The 17,848-nt window shown below is 36.3% G+C and overlaps 1 protein-coding gene across 4 annotated transcripts in view; it reads right to left on the bottom strand.

Annotated features, from left to right (window-relative positions):
• Window positions 1-17,848, bottom strand: part of CACNA2D3 (calcium voltage-gated channel auxiliary subunit alpha2delta 3) — a 425,193-nt gene that overhangs the window by 197,645 nt on the left and 209,700 nt on the right. For all 4 annotated transcript variants that reach the window (XR_008462276.1, XM_009910018.2, XM_054162207.1 and 1 more), the window contains exons 10-11: window positions 16,522-16,611; window positions 12,854-12,967 (exon numbers count right to left, since the gene is read on the bottom strand). Coding sequence is in view for 3 of the 4 variants with exons in the window: in XM_009910018.2 (XP_009908320.1) it covers window positions 12,854-12,967; window positions 16,522-16,611 (204 nt within the window). In the remaining variant the exon portion in view is untranslated. The remainder of the gene's footprint in view (window positions 1-12,853; window positions 12,968-16,521; window positions 16,612-17,848) is intronic.

Below are 17,848 nucleotides of genomic sequence, written 5' to 3'. Positions count from 1 at the left end.
ATGAATCAAAGCATCCATGATCTTCCCAACAGAAGAAAACCTCTTTTCAATTCTATTGTTTGATGCAGTGTAGAAACCTCAAACTAAGTCAGCAGAAAGTATTCTCTTACAAAAGGAAGAAATCAGACACAACAGTGATGTGAAGCAGGAAAAAAAATAATCAGAATGGAAGAAATATGCTCTAAAAATAGAGATGCTGGGATACTGCTGAATGTAGAGCTGCAGAAATCCAGAATGTGGAAGGTGTTCTGCAAATGACACTGGAAAAGTCCTTAAGGATATTTGGTGTATATCTGAGCCCTGTCCTGGAAGGATTTGGTTAGCATGTGAACAGTATAACAATAGAATCAGACCTTAGAACCGAGGATTTTAAAACAGGTGGAAAGATCACCTGCTCACATATTGCCAAAGGCTAGACAGTGTGCTCAGTGGGCCCACTGGTCAATCTGAGATGACATATCCTATATTTCTGCCATATGGTCCTAAAGCAGAGTGAACCTGTTTTCCTTATTTGCTTGTAACTAGAATAGAGCATCATAGAGCATCTTTTGCCAGGTTTTGCTCTTTCAAGGCATTAAATGTGCAGATTTTTTTTTTTTTTAATTACACTGAGAGACCTTAATAATACTACTTCAATGGCTGATTGAGCTGATTAAATCAATTTCTGTGCAGTAACTAACCAACAGCTCTCCAAATAATCTGCAGAAATCAGTTAAGGTACCTTTTGATGCAAGAGCACACAGACTCGGTAGAAGGGCGGGGAGAACCTTGGCAGCACAGCTAATAAATGTAATTATAATGATAAAAGCTCACAAATGGCTTCATTCTACACTGTCACTCACAGCACAACCTGCCATCACTCACTCCTGCTGCACACAATGACCTCTGTCATGCTTGAGAAAACAGCTTCCCACTGTGATTTGACTCTTACTGAGTGGCCAGATGGGGCAGTTTTGCTTCATTATTTGTGTCTGTGAAGTGGAAATGCCAACAGAAAGATTCATTACTGTCAAGATCATCTCTGCAAAGCTCCTCTGATTTATTAGGGCATAAACTGCTGTACTGGCTGTAATGAGACATAAATGTTCTGTAAGGCCTATGAACTCAAGAAGGAAATACACTGCCATCAAGAGGCTACGGGCCTAATTTATTAACAGCTTGCGCCAGTACTGACACAGAATATCATACAAGCAACACTGACTGAAGCAGCTGTAGAAAAAAAATGTAATAGATTAGACAATGACATGTTTACATAAAATAAGTCTTTCATTTTTTTTGAAAGTTCTACAATGAAGAGAGGTGACGTGCAATACAATTGCTAATACATTAAAATATTGATATCTCTCAGAGTCTAGTTAATTAATGTTGAGATTTTGATACAGATTGATAAAACAGTGAGAAAGATTAAATCTCAAGTTATCCTGCAGGAAGATAATTCCTTGTCTACTTTAAAAATATTTTGAGGGTTTTTGTAAGACCTACATTTTGTTAGGCAGTCCAAGTTTTCTTACATTTCCATTTGTATCATGGGTCTTGCCTACTTTTGTAATTAATGCAGTACAAAGCTCCTAAAATATTGTTTGAGAAAGCTTCTTGCAAGAAATGTTGCTTTGAAAGAAACTTCCCTTGTGGGAAATATATCACAATCTGAGCAGTCATACACAGACAATTAAACCTGCAGAGCACTTTTTACTTTTAAAATATCAGCAAAATTAATTACACCAATTAAAAGTACAAAGATATCTGCATATCATGGCATGGTAATCTTGCCTATGGTTCTAATTTAATAATCCAGTCTCACTCAGAGGGCCTGTACACTTTGTACTGGCACAGCTCATGTGAGTAGTTCTGGGTCTTGTAGGCACTGTAGTGCTGTTAGCACTTGATAAAATATTAATGTGGGAATGAACACCAGGTTCTTTTGCCACTCAACAACCCATTAATAAGTCACTCTGGAGAAAGGAGGAAAAGACACATGTTTTGTTGGGCCACTTTCTTTTGGGAAGGCTAAATCCATACACATTAGCAGGAAAAAGAAAAAATGTTAGTAGTGTTTTTAACATACCTTATATGGCTTCCTTTATGTTACTATTCCCTCATGGCTACTAAATAACCTGACATTTAAAAAGCAGCTAGCTAAACCATAACTAAACCAGGTGCTTACTCATCTATGTCTCACTAAATGATGGAAAATTATCTAGCCTGTTTTCTTCCAATCTGTATGTTTTTACAGTTTACTAACTCTTAAAGGTGTATCCCTTAAAACGTTGTCTTAATATTAAAAATACAGAAGACAGTAAGATTGAACACTGAAACAGTTATTGAATTTCCTTCTGAGGACTTTGTTCATTTCTAGTGATTTAACAGATAATATTCCTTCTTCGCTGTTACACTGCATCATATGTGTTTCTTGGATGGATAAAATGGCACTGACAGTTCAGTGCAAATATGAGAAAAGTACCAATTCACCTTGTAAGTATAAAGGAGGAGTTTGGTTTTAAATGCTAAAAATAACGTTAATAGGGTCTCTTCTCCACAAGGTGAAATGAAAGTTTAAGAATCATCCTTTCAGTTTTCAACTCAGTTTTACACTGGAACTCAGCCCTATTTTAAAGTCATGGTTTCACAGAGGGAACACTAGCAAGTATTTAACTTCATGAGATATCACAGCTATCCAGTGCCCCTTGCAGCAGAGAAGGAACAATTGCCATGAACCTCCTCCAAAACTTATAATCAACTACTCTCCTTCCCAGATATTCTGGAGTATGATGAACATGGAGCAGCTGCTGTGCAGAATTTATACAAAAACAAGGGCCAATAATATTAGGCTTGTATGAATACAGTAGAAGATTGAACCTCACCAGAATGGCTCATCTGCCATTTTCCTCTTCCTGTCTCTACACAAATACTGTTCAAGCAAGATTATATTGACACCTTCCACCATTAAACATATCAGAAAAACCCGCTCAGAAATCAAACAACAAGAAGACAAAAGTTTTTAAATGCATGAAAGATGGCAACATTACCACACCCTTGCAGGCTGAGGTTAAGTTCCAGGGTTTTTTCCCCTCCTTTACAGCAGAAGCAGTTGTGGTTATTTATGCAACATGAGCTCTTGCCTGCTATATTCCTCTTTTTTTTTTCTAGGAGTTCCTGGTGGTTTACATCATGTAGAGTTTCTGTCCACCCCTGCTAAACAGTCTTAAGGGTAATGCTTTGTACTTATGGAAGCAAGTATCTGGCACAGAAGACCATAAAGTTGCTCTGGAACAGAGCTTCACAATGCTTACCAGGGTTCCCTAGATGATTTGAGGAGACGGATGGAGGGATTCACGTTTTTAAGAAAGGAATTTACTAATTTCTTCAATGGTTCAATATTTGCAACTGAGGAGCTTGTTCTGGCTTGTTAGCAATGATTAATGATCATCATCTCCTTGCCTAAGAGAGGAGACACCATTTTGAGCAACATTTGAGAAGGATGTGAAAAGGTTGGGAGAAAGACATTCCCTACATCATTGGAGATCTCTGACCAAAAATGGACTGACTTCAGTCTAGTCATGTCTGCTAATATGGTGAAAGTATGGGGAGATTTTATTATGAAACAGACTAAGATTTTGTAAATTATGCTTATTGTTTCTTATTGTTAATGCAAGCAGAAGACAAAGACTTTGTTTTGAGTTTCTCCTTTGAATATAACTGAGTATTGTATATAAACATAGAGAAAATCCCACCAATTATATTGATCTAAGAGCTTATTAAATGTCACTCTTACTGCACTCAAATGTAGAGCCACGTGCATTTTTCTGACTGAAATTGCACAAACATGACGTACCACAAAGGAATCCTCAGATATTTGGCTCATCACTAGTTTCCACACATGACCTTTTAAGGAGAATTTAGGTCAGCCTGGATAAAACAGTGTGTTCAAAATGGGGTGCCACATGTCAAAATGTACTTAGTCAGTCAGTATAATTTTAGCCAAAAAGTCCCTATTATCAGATAGAGTGCTAAAGTCTCTGTACTCACAAGATTCTCATGCTGTTTATGTACATATTTGAGCAGCAAAAACCTGGTTGTGACTGCTTTAATGATTCAAAACATTAAAAAATATTATTCCAGTTATCAGAATTACACTGATATCACTGTTTAAATCATTGGTAAGTATCAGTGCTAAGTTTCTATCATACTTTTTATGGACTAAGTTCTGTCACCCTTCTTTTCAAATTCTGAACAGTTGCATTTGCTACATAGATCTTGTGGTTACTCCTCATCATGAAATCTATATGTCAGAGAGAGAGTCTCAGATTAGGAAATAACTCTTGCTTTAGTAGGTTTATACTGACTAACACAAAAAGATGCCATAAACTACCTCTAACTAAGAAAGGGAAAACTTACTTCACAAGGCAGCTAACAGGTCCCTTTGTCTTGGCAAGTATTACTCCTGTGAAGAAGACAGAGAAGGAAAATCCTGCTGGTGTCTTGATTAACATTATTTTCAAAAGAAACCCTTATAGAAGAGAGGAATAAGACAGTGTTGTTATACTGATCAAATCTCAGGCAATATGTGCTACCCACAGGCCAGACATCCAGGGACAGTGATCCAGTCCAGAGGAGGGCCACAAAGACAATCTTAAGAGCTAGAATACCTCTGCTATGAGGATAGACTGAGGGAACTGGAGCTGTTCAGTGTAGAGAAGACAAGACTTGTGGGGGGACTTTATAGCTGCCTTCCAAAACCCAAAAGGATCCTACAAAAAGGCTGGAGAAGGACTTCTAAGGCTATCCAGTGATAGGACAAGAGGGAATGGTTTTAAGATGAAGGAGAGTAGGTTTAGATTGGATCTCAGAAAGGAGTTCTTCAGTACAAGAGTGGAGAGACTGCCAGGGAGGTTAAGGTTGCCTCTTCCCTGGTAGTGTTTAAGGCCAGGCTGGATGAGACCTTGAGCAGCTGAGAGGCATTCCTGCCCATGGTGCGGAGGTTGGAGTAGATGATCTCTAAGGTCCCTTCCAATCTAAGTCATTCCATGATTCTAGGAATGGGAAGAATGTGGGAAAGTGGGCAAAATAACTTGGTCTCAGTAAAAAAACCAAAATAATATTCATTTCTGAATGGTGAGCTGACTGTGCCTTTTCAATACCATATAAACCACAGGGTTAGACTCAAACTCTGTGCAAGAAAACAATGAGAATTTCAAACTGTTTATACGCTAGCCATGTTCTGTGATCTTCACTCAAATTTGCCAGCAGTACAGCTGCAAAGATGCTACACTGATGGTACTCTCACAAATTGGTAACTGATGAGGGACTTTTCCTCAAATACAAGTGATAATAAATAGATGGGTAGAAAGATAATCACTATAGCCATTTTTGCACACAGGGTGAAATTAATCTTCCATGATTTTTGTGCCTGTAAACCTTAATAGCATGAATATTTGATGAAAACTCACCCCCTAAATGTGATGTAAACTAATCCAACAAAAATGTTTACAGTTTTAACCCATCTCTATCAGAGATGTTTCTGTATTTAGACAAAACTCTCATTTTACAGAAAATTCAGCTATTTCTTTTTCACAGTAAGAGCAAAACTAATAAATGTATACTCAATTAATTTCACTCTTGGAGATTAAGTTAATAGAGTAGAAGAACTGCCTAGGGATTTTTCCCTTCATTTGTAAAAATAATTGAAAACAAATTCACACCTACTGCAGGGCAACTGCAACAGCAATTTTCAGACTGGGAGATGTTGGCAGATAATGCAAAATGTGAGGAAAGTAGGCATCTCAACAGAGGTACATTGGAGACTTGACTACATGACACTGGGTTGCAGGTTAACTGCAGCGTGAGTATATCTGGGAGCAGAAGGCACATTGGAAGGCAGGGGTCAGCTGCAGCTCCTGGTTTTAGAATTCATTTGTTGAAAATCATACTCAGTGGCACCACCAGTCCACAGACAGGCAGCGCTCTTTTTCCAGGCTTGAGCACATTGGTAATTCACCACTCTCTGTAGCCATCCTCCCATGCACTATTACAGAAGACCTTCCCAGAAGAAAAACAAGCTGTGTAAGGCAGGCTAGGAAATTACCTTTCGATTCCTGCTTTATTTACTTGCTCTTACATCCTTCCCTCTCCAATTCTTTCCATTAGCCCTTTTCCTTGTAATTTTTGGACTCTCGGAAAGTCTACAAAACAGATGTAACTAGAAAAGTTTACAGTATGTTGCACCTACTGCTTTTTTTTTTTGCATGAGTTTATTATTTTGGGGAAGAAAAAGCCAACAAGAACAGAAACTGCTCAGCTTTTTACCTGACATGCTGCATATATATTAATTTATTGAAAATGTGTATTTGTTTAGTAAGAGTTAGAGATTCAGACTGATCCAAGGTGGCAAATAACAATGACCAAATGAAAAAAAACAGTATTATTCTATCTATTGTATTCATATTTACTTAGCATTCATCATGGCTTTACTAATATTCTGTATTAGTGAAGCAACTAAAAATCAGCAAGAAGCAATAATTGATACCACCCTGGACGTTCATAAAACCTGAAAAAATCTACTTCATCAGGGGCTGAAAAACAGAACTCTGCATCAGAAGATTAGAATAGAATAGACCAACTTCACAACTTCTTCACGTTTTGTTCCTACAAAAAGGAATGCCCAGGATCCTCCCTAGCAGATAGCTCTGTTGTCCCCAGTTGTGTATGCTTCTAAGTTCTCCTTTAGGCTTCTTGACAGAGAAAAGTAATCTTTCTGAGGGTGTTTGTGGTAACGTTTTTCTTCAAATAAAGACCACCTCTTCCTATTTATTCTTAAAATAGATGAAGTGAACATAATAATGTTACCAGAAGTTACTGAATATTTCCCTGTCCTATTGAAGCTTAAGAGACATGGATATTCACGGTATAATTTGTGAGACATACAATTTGCCACAAAAAAAAAGCCTAAGTGACTCCTGTCTGGAACTGTCCAGGATAGCCAGAATTAAACCCCAAATTCCTATTTTCCATCCAGTAGTTTTCTTTCTCTCTTGTTATAGGCATACATTAAAAAATAGATAAAATGAACGGGTTAAACAAAGGTATGCTTCTGTTATCTCGTGCTATATAGGCCCTGTTCCACATCTCATATGCTCTCTATGTGTTCTATTTCACAATCCTCAATATAACACAAATTTCAAAATATTTACAGCTGCTTCTATTTTCATAACAACACACTAAACAGCAGCCATTGAGATACACACTTTACCACTACAATGGATTTTAAACCATCCCTAATAACAAGTCCCAGATGATTCAAAATCCTACATGTTTTTTTCAAGATATGAATGTCGAATGACATAAGATGGCAGAATAAGGACTTCTGGTTTGTAACAATGCACTAAATTCAGCTTCAATGTTCAAATCTAGCAAAAAAAAAAAAGGTTTCAGGAACTCATAAGGGGAAGCCTCTGTGACTGAGCTTAAATCTTAACAGAAGTCAGCGCACAAATGTTATCCCACAGAAACAGAATGCATTTATTCAGATGTGCAAATCTCATTCTGTCAGTTTAGCACAGAGACAATTATGGCAAGGGTAGTATAGAGGATTATGAGATGATGGTATTTAGAACCTCCCAGAGACGAATAGGTTTTTATCGTTTTTGCAGCAGATGTTTGCACACAGGAACAGAACACAAAAGTTAAGCCTGCAGAGACAGCCACGTTTTCCAAGAGTCTCAGAAGGCAGTTAATGCTGTTGTGCCACTTGAGAAAAAGTTGGTATAAATATAGCGAGATAAATAGCGTGTTATAAATGGGTATTCTGCAAAATGCAGAATCACTAACACAGTTACTCCATCACTCAGAAAGAATCAGCAGACCCACAAGAGAGTTCTAAAGACGAGATTGTTTGGATAACTTGTTTAGTTCTTAATTCAGTAAAGCATTCTAATGCATGCCTGAACCCATTGCTTTGGTTAGCAGAGATGTAATAACTCACATATGTAGGGGTTTTTTTGAAATGAATACTAAACTACACATACATGATCCCCTGCATGCAATGAATCTCAGAGACTGTCTTGATATATGTGCCTGTATTATAAGATTGTTCTATAGCCAGACACCATGAAGGGTAACAGGGATACTGTGGGAAAATGGTATGTATAAATAATAATTTCATATAAACAATATCTGTTATACTTCTAAACCAGCAGAATTTAGCCTTTCAGAGCAAAATGGCAAGAAATACCGTGTACTATGTGAAATGGGATGCCAGCAAGAGAATACTATACCAAACATTAACTTCCTCCCTTTGTAACATTCCCTTTCCAAACATCTCCTGAGATTTGATATTTAAACATGCAATTTACCAATCTTCTCAACTTAATGTAAATATCCAAGAGAAGTTAACTTAAGCCTCAGTGCTGTAACAAAACAGCATGCTATAGTTTGTTTTAATTCAGTAAGAGCTATATAAAATAGAAGTATATGAAGATGTCATTAAAGGAAAAATGATACAGCAATGAAGAATGAAGCATAAGAACTAGGTAGAAATACAGTTCAGTACTCAGATGAAAACGGCTGAAAAGAGTTATTCATTGTTCTTTGTTCATTCTATAGCTTTCCAGGATACCTATGAATTACTTACAGGCTACTGAATTGCCATGCTTCCTCAGACTAGCAAAGAAACTACCTACTAGTTAGGAAAAGATGCATTAACCAGTTTTCCTAGTTCTGCCTCACACTTGCTCATCCATAAGGTATCAGATTCTTATTACAATATTTACTCATAATGCTTTGGTCTGTCATGTTAACAATGATTTTCAGCTACGTATCTCAGTGATATGGAGCTAATGCTTGTAGTTGTCTAAGCACATTTTATGTACAGATATTTTATCCTGAATTTTTGGATTCTCTCTGTCTATATGCACTACAGAAAAATTAACTCTCTCTCTTTTTTTCTTACAAGAAAAAGTAACAATTTTTGTGCTACTCATGAGTTCCCAAAGTGCAATTTGGACAATCTAGTTCAAACAGTGGATTATTCTTCATTTTGCCTGCCCTTTGTTTATAAGGTACTCTGTATAACTCATAGTTAATTTACTTTTGTATCTATTTCTGTTTACATGACAAACATTAACAGGGTAATGGGACTTTGGATACACGTTTACAACTAAAATTCTTAAAACATTCAGAAAGCATTAGCTTTATAGTTCTAGCCAACCATGTAACCTTGTATATGAGAAGCAGTAATCCTTCCTCTAGCAATCCCCATATACCCTGAGGATAAGATTCAATTACCCTTATCTTCACAAAAAAACATCTCTCCCCATTTTGGTTTCAAGCACTGCAGAAAAGTTTCTCTGTGGCAAATTAAATTGACATTGGCCTAGAAAAGAATTCTTAACTACTTGAAGTGTCATATTAAATACAAGGAAAAATACACATGTCCAATTCATAGCTGGTATTCTGGTAGTTCTAACCAAAAGCCGGGGGGAGAGAAGAGGCTTTCATTGCAACAGAAAACAGCCTGCCTCCTTTCCTCTTTGAAAGGAAGAGAAAAGCAGTAATACATAAGAAAACAATCATGTTTAACTTGTTGTTTTGTTGTTTGGTTGTTGTTCTTTTTTCCAGATAAAAATTGGCAGATGGGACAGGAAAGTAATAGTAACACATTTCTGTGAGAAGCTGTTTCTCTATCCCCAAAATGGAGAACTTTTGTTTGATCTCATACTCCATCTTTCATCATAGTGCAGGCATGCCTAAGAAGATGGCTAATTAACCTATGCCGTAGCTTGAAAGGCCTATGAAGTGTCTGGATGTTCTTTTGTTCTTCAGACAACCGGCAATAAAGTGTATGGTTTCTGGAGCAGTAATAACAGCCTCCTCTAAAGCACTTCAGTCAAAAAAAAAAAAAAATCAATTTAATAATGTCCAGACAACATTGTACCTGAGACATTCAATTTGCTGTACTAAAGTTTCATGTTGCCGACATCAGCAGGTTCCTAAGCTACAAAGACTTAGTTGGAAATCTACAGAAAGGTTTGTAACCCTGGGGACAGCACATATGAAGAGAGAGATTATTTGTCACCAATGCAATACTGCAATGCAGCTACCCATTGTTTTGTGGCCTGTTTTCACTGCATCCACTTGACATCATGTCTGTCTCTAAGGCAGTTTTCAAACAAAGGAAATGGAAACAGACCATGTTTTCAGCTTCCTTTGCTAAAGGATGGTAAGGAAAGCATTCTTTGCTGGCCTATGGTAGAATCTAAATGACTGAGGAATTCTACAGATACCCAGACTTTTATCTCAAGTAAAGCAGTTGAATCCAACAGATTGCTGGGCATCTTTAAAGCCACTGAATAGACTTCTTAATGGAAAAAAAAATACTAAAAAACTGTTGAAGTTAAATATTTCCTTCACAGATCCCTAGTACCAATGAGTAGATTGAAAAGGTCTTTGGTGATCAGTTGTCACCAATAATGACTAAGCATTGAACCTGTGAAGTCCCACATAGCTAAGGAGTTATCAACTAATTATTTTTGTCTGAAAATATAGTACTTTATTACCAAATCAAACCTAAATCCAGAAAAATTTGAGATTCTAATATCTAAATTCAATTATAACATTAAGTAGTTTATACAGACCTAGACAGCGACATTTTTCATATAAAGCAATGGCAAAAGCAGGTATAAATAATAGGTAGTCATGGAAAGATTTATCATCTACTTTCAACAGTTCTATTCAGACACAGGCAGCAAAAGCTCTTAGGTCTTTCTTCATCATAATCATTTAACAGTAGGAATAAAGATGAAGTTGCAGTTATTCTTTATATTCCCTCTACTTAAAGTCTTAGCACTGAGAGAAACTGTCTTAAATTTCTGCCTTCCTACAATGGTTCATGAGTAGAAAGGAAATATTTCTCTCCCATACAAAATTAGCTCTCCCCAGAGCCCTCAGAGTAACAGGTGAGAAACAGATGAAGTTTTCTATCCCCTGTTACTTGCACAGTAAGTAAAAGTCTGCAGAACAATAAGGTAACTGACTATCAGAACAAAACAAACAAAAAAAAAACCAAAACCAAGCAACAAAAACAAAACCATAAAAATCCCACAACATGAAACCAAAATAAACAATTTTAGAGTATATTCATCTTTCCATTTTATCAACAGAAACAAAATTTAGGACAGACTTACAGCCCACCTAGCTGGATTTATGCTAGAAAAATGAGGAAATTTCAGGTGGGATTTTGGATTCCTTCTCACTTTACTCAATAGCTAGGGTTACTGCTTCTGGTTTTGCATAAATCTACCATAGCACACAGCTATGGTAATTCCATAATTATCAGCTATTGCAGATAATTATGGAAAAAATACTTTTAAGGATCAAAGGGCAAACACAAAGGGAAGAACAAAGTTCAACTGATTCAATATAATTTTTGCTTTCTTTTCCAGATTTTGCATGTGTTACAATATCACTAATTAAAGAGTCCTCTAGCTAAGGGTGCAAAACATCCATTACTGGATATGGCAGGGCAGATCAACTCACAAAGATGCTATCTTCATTGGCCACTTGGGAGAGCTGCAACAACCGATATTGAAAAGGAATTTTAAAAGACTGTATCCAAACTGAAAATTCACAAAACTAGAATAGAATAAACCAGGTTGAAAGAGACCTTCAAGATCATCGTGTCCAACCCATCATCCACCACCACCTAATCAACTAAACCATGCAACCAAGCACCCTATCAAGTCTCCTCCTGAACACCTCCAGTGATGGTGACTCCACCGCCTCCCTGGGCAGCCCATTGCAATGGGCAATCACTCTCTGTGTAGAATTTCTTCCCAACCTCCAGCCTAAATAATTGTGTGTCATTTTTACTACACAAAATGAGACTAATTGACATAAAATTTTTCAGGACAGCAATAAAAAAACCAAAACCACCACCCAAAAAAAGCCCAACGCACACCAATAATTGCCAATTTCTTGTTTTCTCCTGTTCACTGACTGCTAATAATCAGGTTTAGTTGAAAATAAATGTAACTTATAAATATGAGACACATGACTCAAAACTGCTGAATTTTTCCACACAGCACACTCACATCAACCAATTACTTGCTCAAATGGTACTTCAGTGAGGTTCATGCAACATGGTGTATAACACAGCACATACCTCCCACTACAAAAACTTCCTAAAATAGTCCCAAAACACGCCTTAGCAGAGGATGAAAAGTCTAGAAGGAAATAATTCCACATGCAAACACAAAGACCTATTGGAGCCTTCTCATCAGGTAAATTCAAGGCATTTCCACACTACTGTGTAACATCCATGTGTTATTACAAGGTAATTTAACTCTGGGCAAATTTATTTATACAGAGCAAGAGGACCAAATACATCTCTAATAAAATCTCACTAAAAGACAAATAACAATATTAAAAGTACTAACTACTACATCTACTTTTTCTCCACTCATGGATGGTTCACTGTTTTCAGCACATACCTCTCTTTGGCTTCAAAAAGCACTGAATTATTAATGAGTATTTTGGGAGAAAGAAAAAACAAAAATAATGTTTTTTCATGTTTAATGATGTCTCACAGGAGAAGTATTATATAATGGTCAAAAATGTACCCCAGAAGGAAATATTTCCTTAATATCTTACAATCCTAAATTCAGTACTACAGTAAAAAGGCTATCTCGCTCCTCAAGCGATATCATATAAGCATAATTTTTGTCATTAATCAAACATCCATTTTTCCCAAATAATTTTTAGATCATTACAAAAATTGTTTCCGACTTTTCAATGAGCATAAACTTAATATTGGATACAAAGCTTTGGGTTTTCCATCAAATAAAAGTGCTAACACACTTACTTTTCTGTCTGGCCAGTTGTATTTTGCAAATATTGTATCATATGTGTCCACAGCTCCATCAGTAATCAACATTATGGCTTGGCTGCAAATGCTTCCTTGTCCTGTGTGATTGAACTGCGAACGGAAATAATCATTTAATTACAGCACAGTCCTGGCAGATGAAGATGGAGAGGATCCCACTGGATAAACATGCATCTTGTCAAATCTCCTGCATGCTTATGAGGAGATGAAAAAGTCTCAGGTTGAAAACACTTTATCACAGATATGTTCTTACTGAACTGCAATTTCAGTTGTATAACAGAACCACAGAATTTGGATTCATCTCACAGCCTCATTTTATCAGCTTGAAAAATGAAGAAACATATATAAATACAGTGCTTCCCAAAAATAAAAGTGTATTCCCTTGTTTCAGATAAATTATATGTATTGAGGCATCTGCGTAGGGCTTGCTATGATTTAAATAGAATTTTAAAAGAACAAGCTATATAAAAAGAAGAAATTAATGACTGCTAATTTTACTGCAAAGTACAGAAGATACCCCACTGAGAGAGACCCACAACTATTCATAAGGCATTCTTCCTCACTCAGGATTACATTCCATATCTTGTTTTTCATAAAATGTTTATCTGGAAGAATCAAATTAATACCACATATTATATATATTGTCCATATATGTAATATATGGTCTCAGATTCTTCTGATACTCAGAAAGAATACAAATAAGTAACTCAAACTGCTGAACAGCAGTGATCAAGCATAGGTGCTTAGGTAGCAATCAACACATCCTTTGGAGCTTGCAAAGAAAATGTCTTGATTTCACAGATGGGATTTTCTCCTTTTCAAAGAGCAAGTAAATTGGACTGATACATAACATAAGCTTTGATCCCATGACTGTGGAATTGAGGCCTTAATTTTAAATCCATGCATCTCCATTAGCTGTAATTGCAAAATAGGCTCTTATTTTCTGTGTATTATTTTATATATTCAAGGAACTTAGCTAAAATTTCCAACTTTTGCCAAAAACATGCAAAGTTTGATTTATTTTTTTTATTGCTTATACAAAAACACCTGTGAAAATATCAAAGAAATGGGGCAGACACAACTCTCTATAGACTGGGCTAACATCGGAATACATGATAGTAAACGAACAATCTCCTTCTGGTCTCTTTCTATGTAGTTTCCAGGTACATTATCAACTTCGTCAGACAAGGCCTCATCCTACTTCCTTTCTCCTGGTCCTCAGAGAGCCAAGCAATAACAATCTTGTGCTACCTCACTAGCTTATCTGTCATGAATAGTGCTCAGAGAAGGGAGGTCCCATTTGACCTCCCATTTAAATTCAGAGGTGAATTACCTCACAGGGATTTCACTTATGCATTAAAAAAAAAATTATTAGGAGTATTCTAGCTTGATTTGGGCTAGCAGCTGTTCTGTCTTTAAGCTTTCTACAGTCTACTTGCATTTACATATTCACTGTTCTTCCCAAGGCTCTAAAAACCTTCTTCCTAGGAAAACTTAGCTTCTAAAAATATTGTATTTGCAGACATGCCTGCAGAAGAAAAAGGGAGTGTATAGTAGGTTCCAGCAGAGCTCTGTCCTCTTCTATTCTGCCTTCATATTTCTATGTTTGAGTAATCACATCCACAAAAGTAATTTGCAAATAATTTCTATCATCTGCAGCTCTCTTCCAGACCAGTTTGCTTTTGATCAAACAAACCTCACCAAACAGTAACAGAAGAATGTGACTTAAAAACAAACCAGTGTGGATTTACAGAGTTAGCTGTATTCTGGTCACTACCTGTGTGAAAGCTCTTGCCTGTGATACCTGCAACACAAGTCTATCCTTAAAATTCTTCGGTCATGACATTTTTCTAGACTTAACTAGAATTAAGTGGGCTACCTTCATTGCTGTGATTTTAGACCCAGTATTTCCTTATGAAGATGAAGTTATGTTGTCAAGAGATACACTCTTTATATGGACAACATATTTTGAAAGAGACAATGAATGTTAAAAGGGAAATCAACGAGAGGGGAATGCCTTCATATATTTCTTTTAAAACATCATTCTGTGTGCATCTGCATTACTCTGCATCGTTATCTGTTAGAATATTTTGAAGAATGAGATTAAATTCAAATGCTTTGATGAGTAATATCTTCTCATATTTGTCTAGAACTTTAATTATATTGAATAGCAAGAGTGATGAAAGTGTTTTCCATAATAATAACAATGACAAGGGCCTTATGATGAACTACAATTAACTCAGTGATTCATCAGTTAGCAGCAAAAATTTCAATGCATCCTGACATCTACAGCATTTGGTTGTGATTAGCAGTCTTTGAAATGTCACAGAATGTTATGTAATTGGCTATGGTTTTTTTTTTTAAAGGTAATCACTGCAAAGACTGCATTTGTCACCAAAAGAGATAATTGCAGTTGTCACATGATATAGTATGTGCCTAACTACTGTACCAAGCACTTTTACATTCTTATGCTGTATAATGAACACTGCATAAATCGATGACTGGAAAGAATTTGGAAGTGGCTTTCTAAACATGCTTCTTGAAGACATCAGTATCAACAAGTCTTAACAATCTAGGCAAATGCTGAAAGGTAATTGCCAGGTAAAATTAGCTGAGTTTAATTAGCGTAAACCCTGAACCATTCCACAATGCAAATAGAATCTCAATAGATTATTTGTGCATAACAAAACTTTGTCTTTTTACCTTTCCTTTTTTTTTTTTCCCCCCCTTTTCCCCTCCCTCATTTTAATGTAGGCAGGACACCCTTAGTTAACCTATAACTCATAAGACTAGATTTCTGGCAAATAAAGGTCACATCCTGCAGACAAAGTTGAAAATGTTTATATGTACTCTTTTAAAGAGAAAGCAAATTGCTCTTTTCTAGCCTAGGCTGCATGATAGAAGCTCCCAGGAACTTTGGTGATATGCCTATATATAATGGAAAAATAATTATGCTGCCAGTTCTGGAAGCATATGTGCAAGAAGGCTTGAAGCTATTATAATCCCTTTTACAGTATAAACAGTTATTACTTCATCTTGAATAGATCTGAACATATGTGTAAGCTTGGTCACTTGGTCATAGGTACAGTTCAGTACACAGGACATCAGTTCCCTTTATTCTCAAAATTATCAGTGTATCTGAGGAGATTTTTATACTACAGCCATCATTATAACTTCAGTTGCAATAGAGATTTTAAAACAAACAAAAATAAAAGTCCAATCTCAGGTCTTTATGACCACTGTAATTTTTTTCAGTTCACACAGGTTTGGAAGATTAGTATAGAACATCTAATGTTGAGGCTAGTTGCCATTTACTGCTGTGTATTTCTTTCCTAAGACTATATTCAGGGTCCACAATGGGATTCTCAATAAAAACCACTACAAAGAACCTAGAGTATTCAGATTTTACCATTGCCATTTTTGGCATGCACCACATGAAGGGATTAGTTCCACATTGTCCGGGTGACCACATGAATGTAAATTTGTTAATACCTTTCACCACACATAGATTATATGGAATTCTTGTTCAATAGACAATATTCCAGCATCGCATTGAGTGAGTTCTAATTTATTGTCTGAAAATTAACAGTAATTGCTAAATAGCAAGAAAGGCAGCAGCAGTATAAATCTAAAAACCATTAACTTACTTCATTAAGCATGTTGAAAGCTTCATTTAAAGCAATGTCCAGCATTCCAATTCCTTTGGCAAAGAGTTTGTCAAGGTGTTCCCTGAAATGCTGAAACGTGAAGAAGGTTTTGTGAGTATGTTGTTACAACAGGCAAGTTGATTTCACCAATTAAGAATTTCTAACTTGTTCTTTAGACCTACTTCTTAAGCTTAAATAACAGCATAAATAATTTATGCCTAAAAGATGGTAGACCCTAATCATTAGGCCACTGCAGCTTAAATGCAGTTTAGCAATGTTAATTTAGACAGGTAAGGAACTACTCTGCACAAAGAGCTAACCACTTGCTATCTCTGTGTAACTGTCTTGACTGTGGTGTTACATAGCCTTGCTTAAAGCAAATTTTTGCAGTTTTCAGCAGCTCATCAGTTATGCACAGCCACACTTGCTGGCCATGAACATGGATAAAATTTTATAACAAGAAGTTCTAGAGGTTGTCAGGTCAGACTCCACCCTATATTTCCTTCTTTCAAAACATATGTTACTTCTCTGAATACATGAGATGTTTGACAAATCTCAATTTTGCACTCATTAAAAATAAGACTACCATATAATATGTATACAAAATCATATTTTTTTAGGAAAAATCTAAGCTATTGAGTACTAAGTAGCACATTTTCAAAACATTACTAGCTCTACTTTCTGAACAGAAAATATTAAGATAAAAACAAATTCTCTCAGGTTTTTGAGAAGGAGCAATGTATCATTTAAAACAGTGTCACAAGCCATGCTATCATTAAGAGACACTGTACACAATATCAACAAACAAGTACTTCAATCTGCTCATTTTCTATGATGGAAACATTTCATTTTTTAATAAAATAAAAAGATATTACAGCAGTATATTGCAAGGAAGAGAACTTCATTAAATTTTAGAAAGTTGAAACAGGAAAATTTACATCCTAGCCTCTAGGCAATTCTGAAGCCACAGTAAAAGGCCTGCTTTCCCAAAACAATTACTTCATAGTGACCTAGTGAACATGGTTCATCAGAGCTCAATGCTTTGAAGAGCCGAAAGGCATGGTTTTCTTTGTCTAAATAAGCAGGGATAGCACACTGGCTCATATGGCAAAATGGTTCTTTTCTTTCCCCAGCTTAATCACAGCTGACTCAGGTAAATACCAGTCACATAAAGATCAGTTCCACCACCTCACCTTGCTAGTATGTATTTCTCAAAAAGTACATGAGCATCCATTGCAGCACTCCAGTCGGGAGAGTCATGCCACCATACTTCTGTGATGGTGACTAAGTCATAGCTATCCTGCTGCACAACGTCTTCCATATTTCT

Source organism: Dryobates pubescens, chromosome 1 (assembly GCF_014839835.1).
Source record: "Dryobates pubescens isolate bDryPub1 chromosome 1, bDryPub1.pri, whole genome shotgun sequence".
Classification (NCBI taxonomy): domain Eukaryota; kingdom Metazoa; phylum Chordata; class Aves; order Piciformes; family Picidae; genus Dryobates; species Dryobates pubescens.
This window is presented reverse-complemented; position numbering and strand designations above follow the sequence as displayed.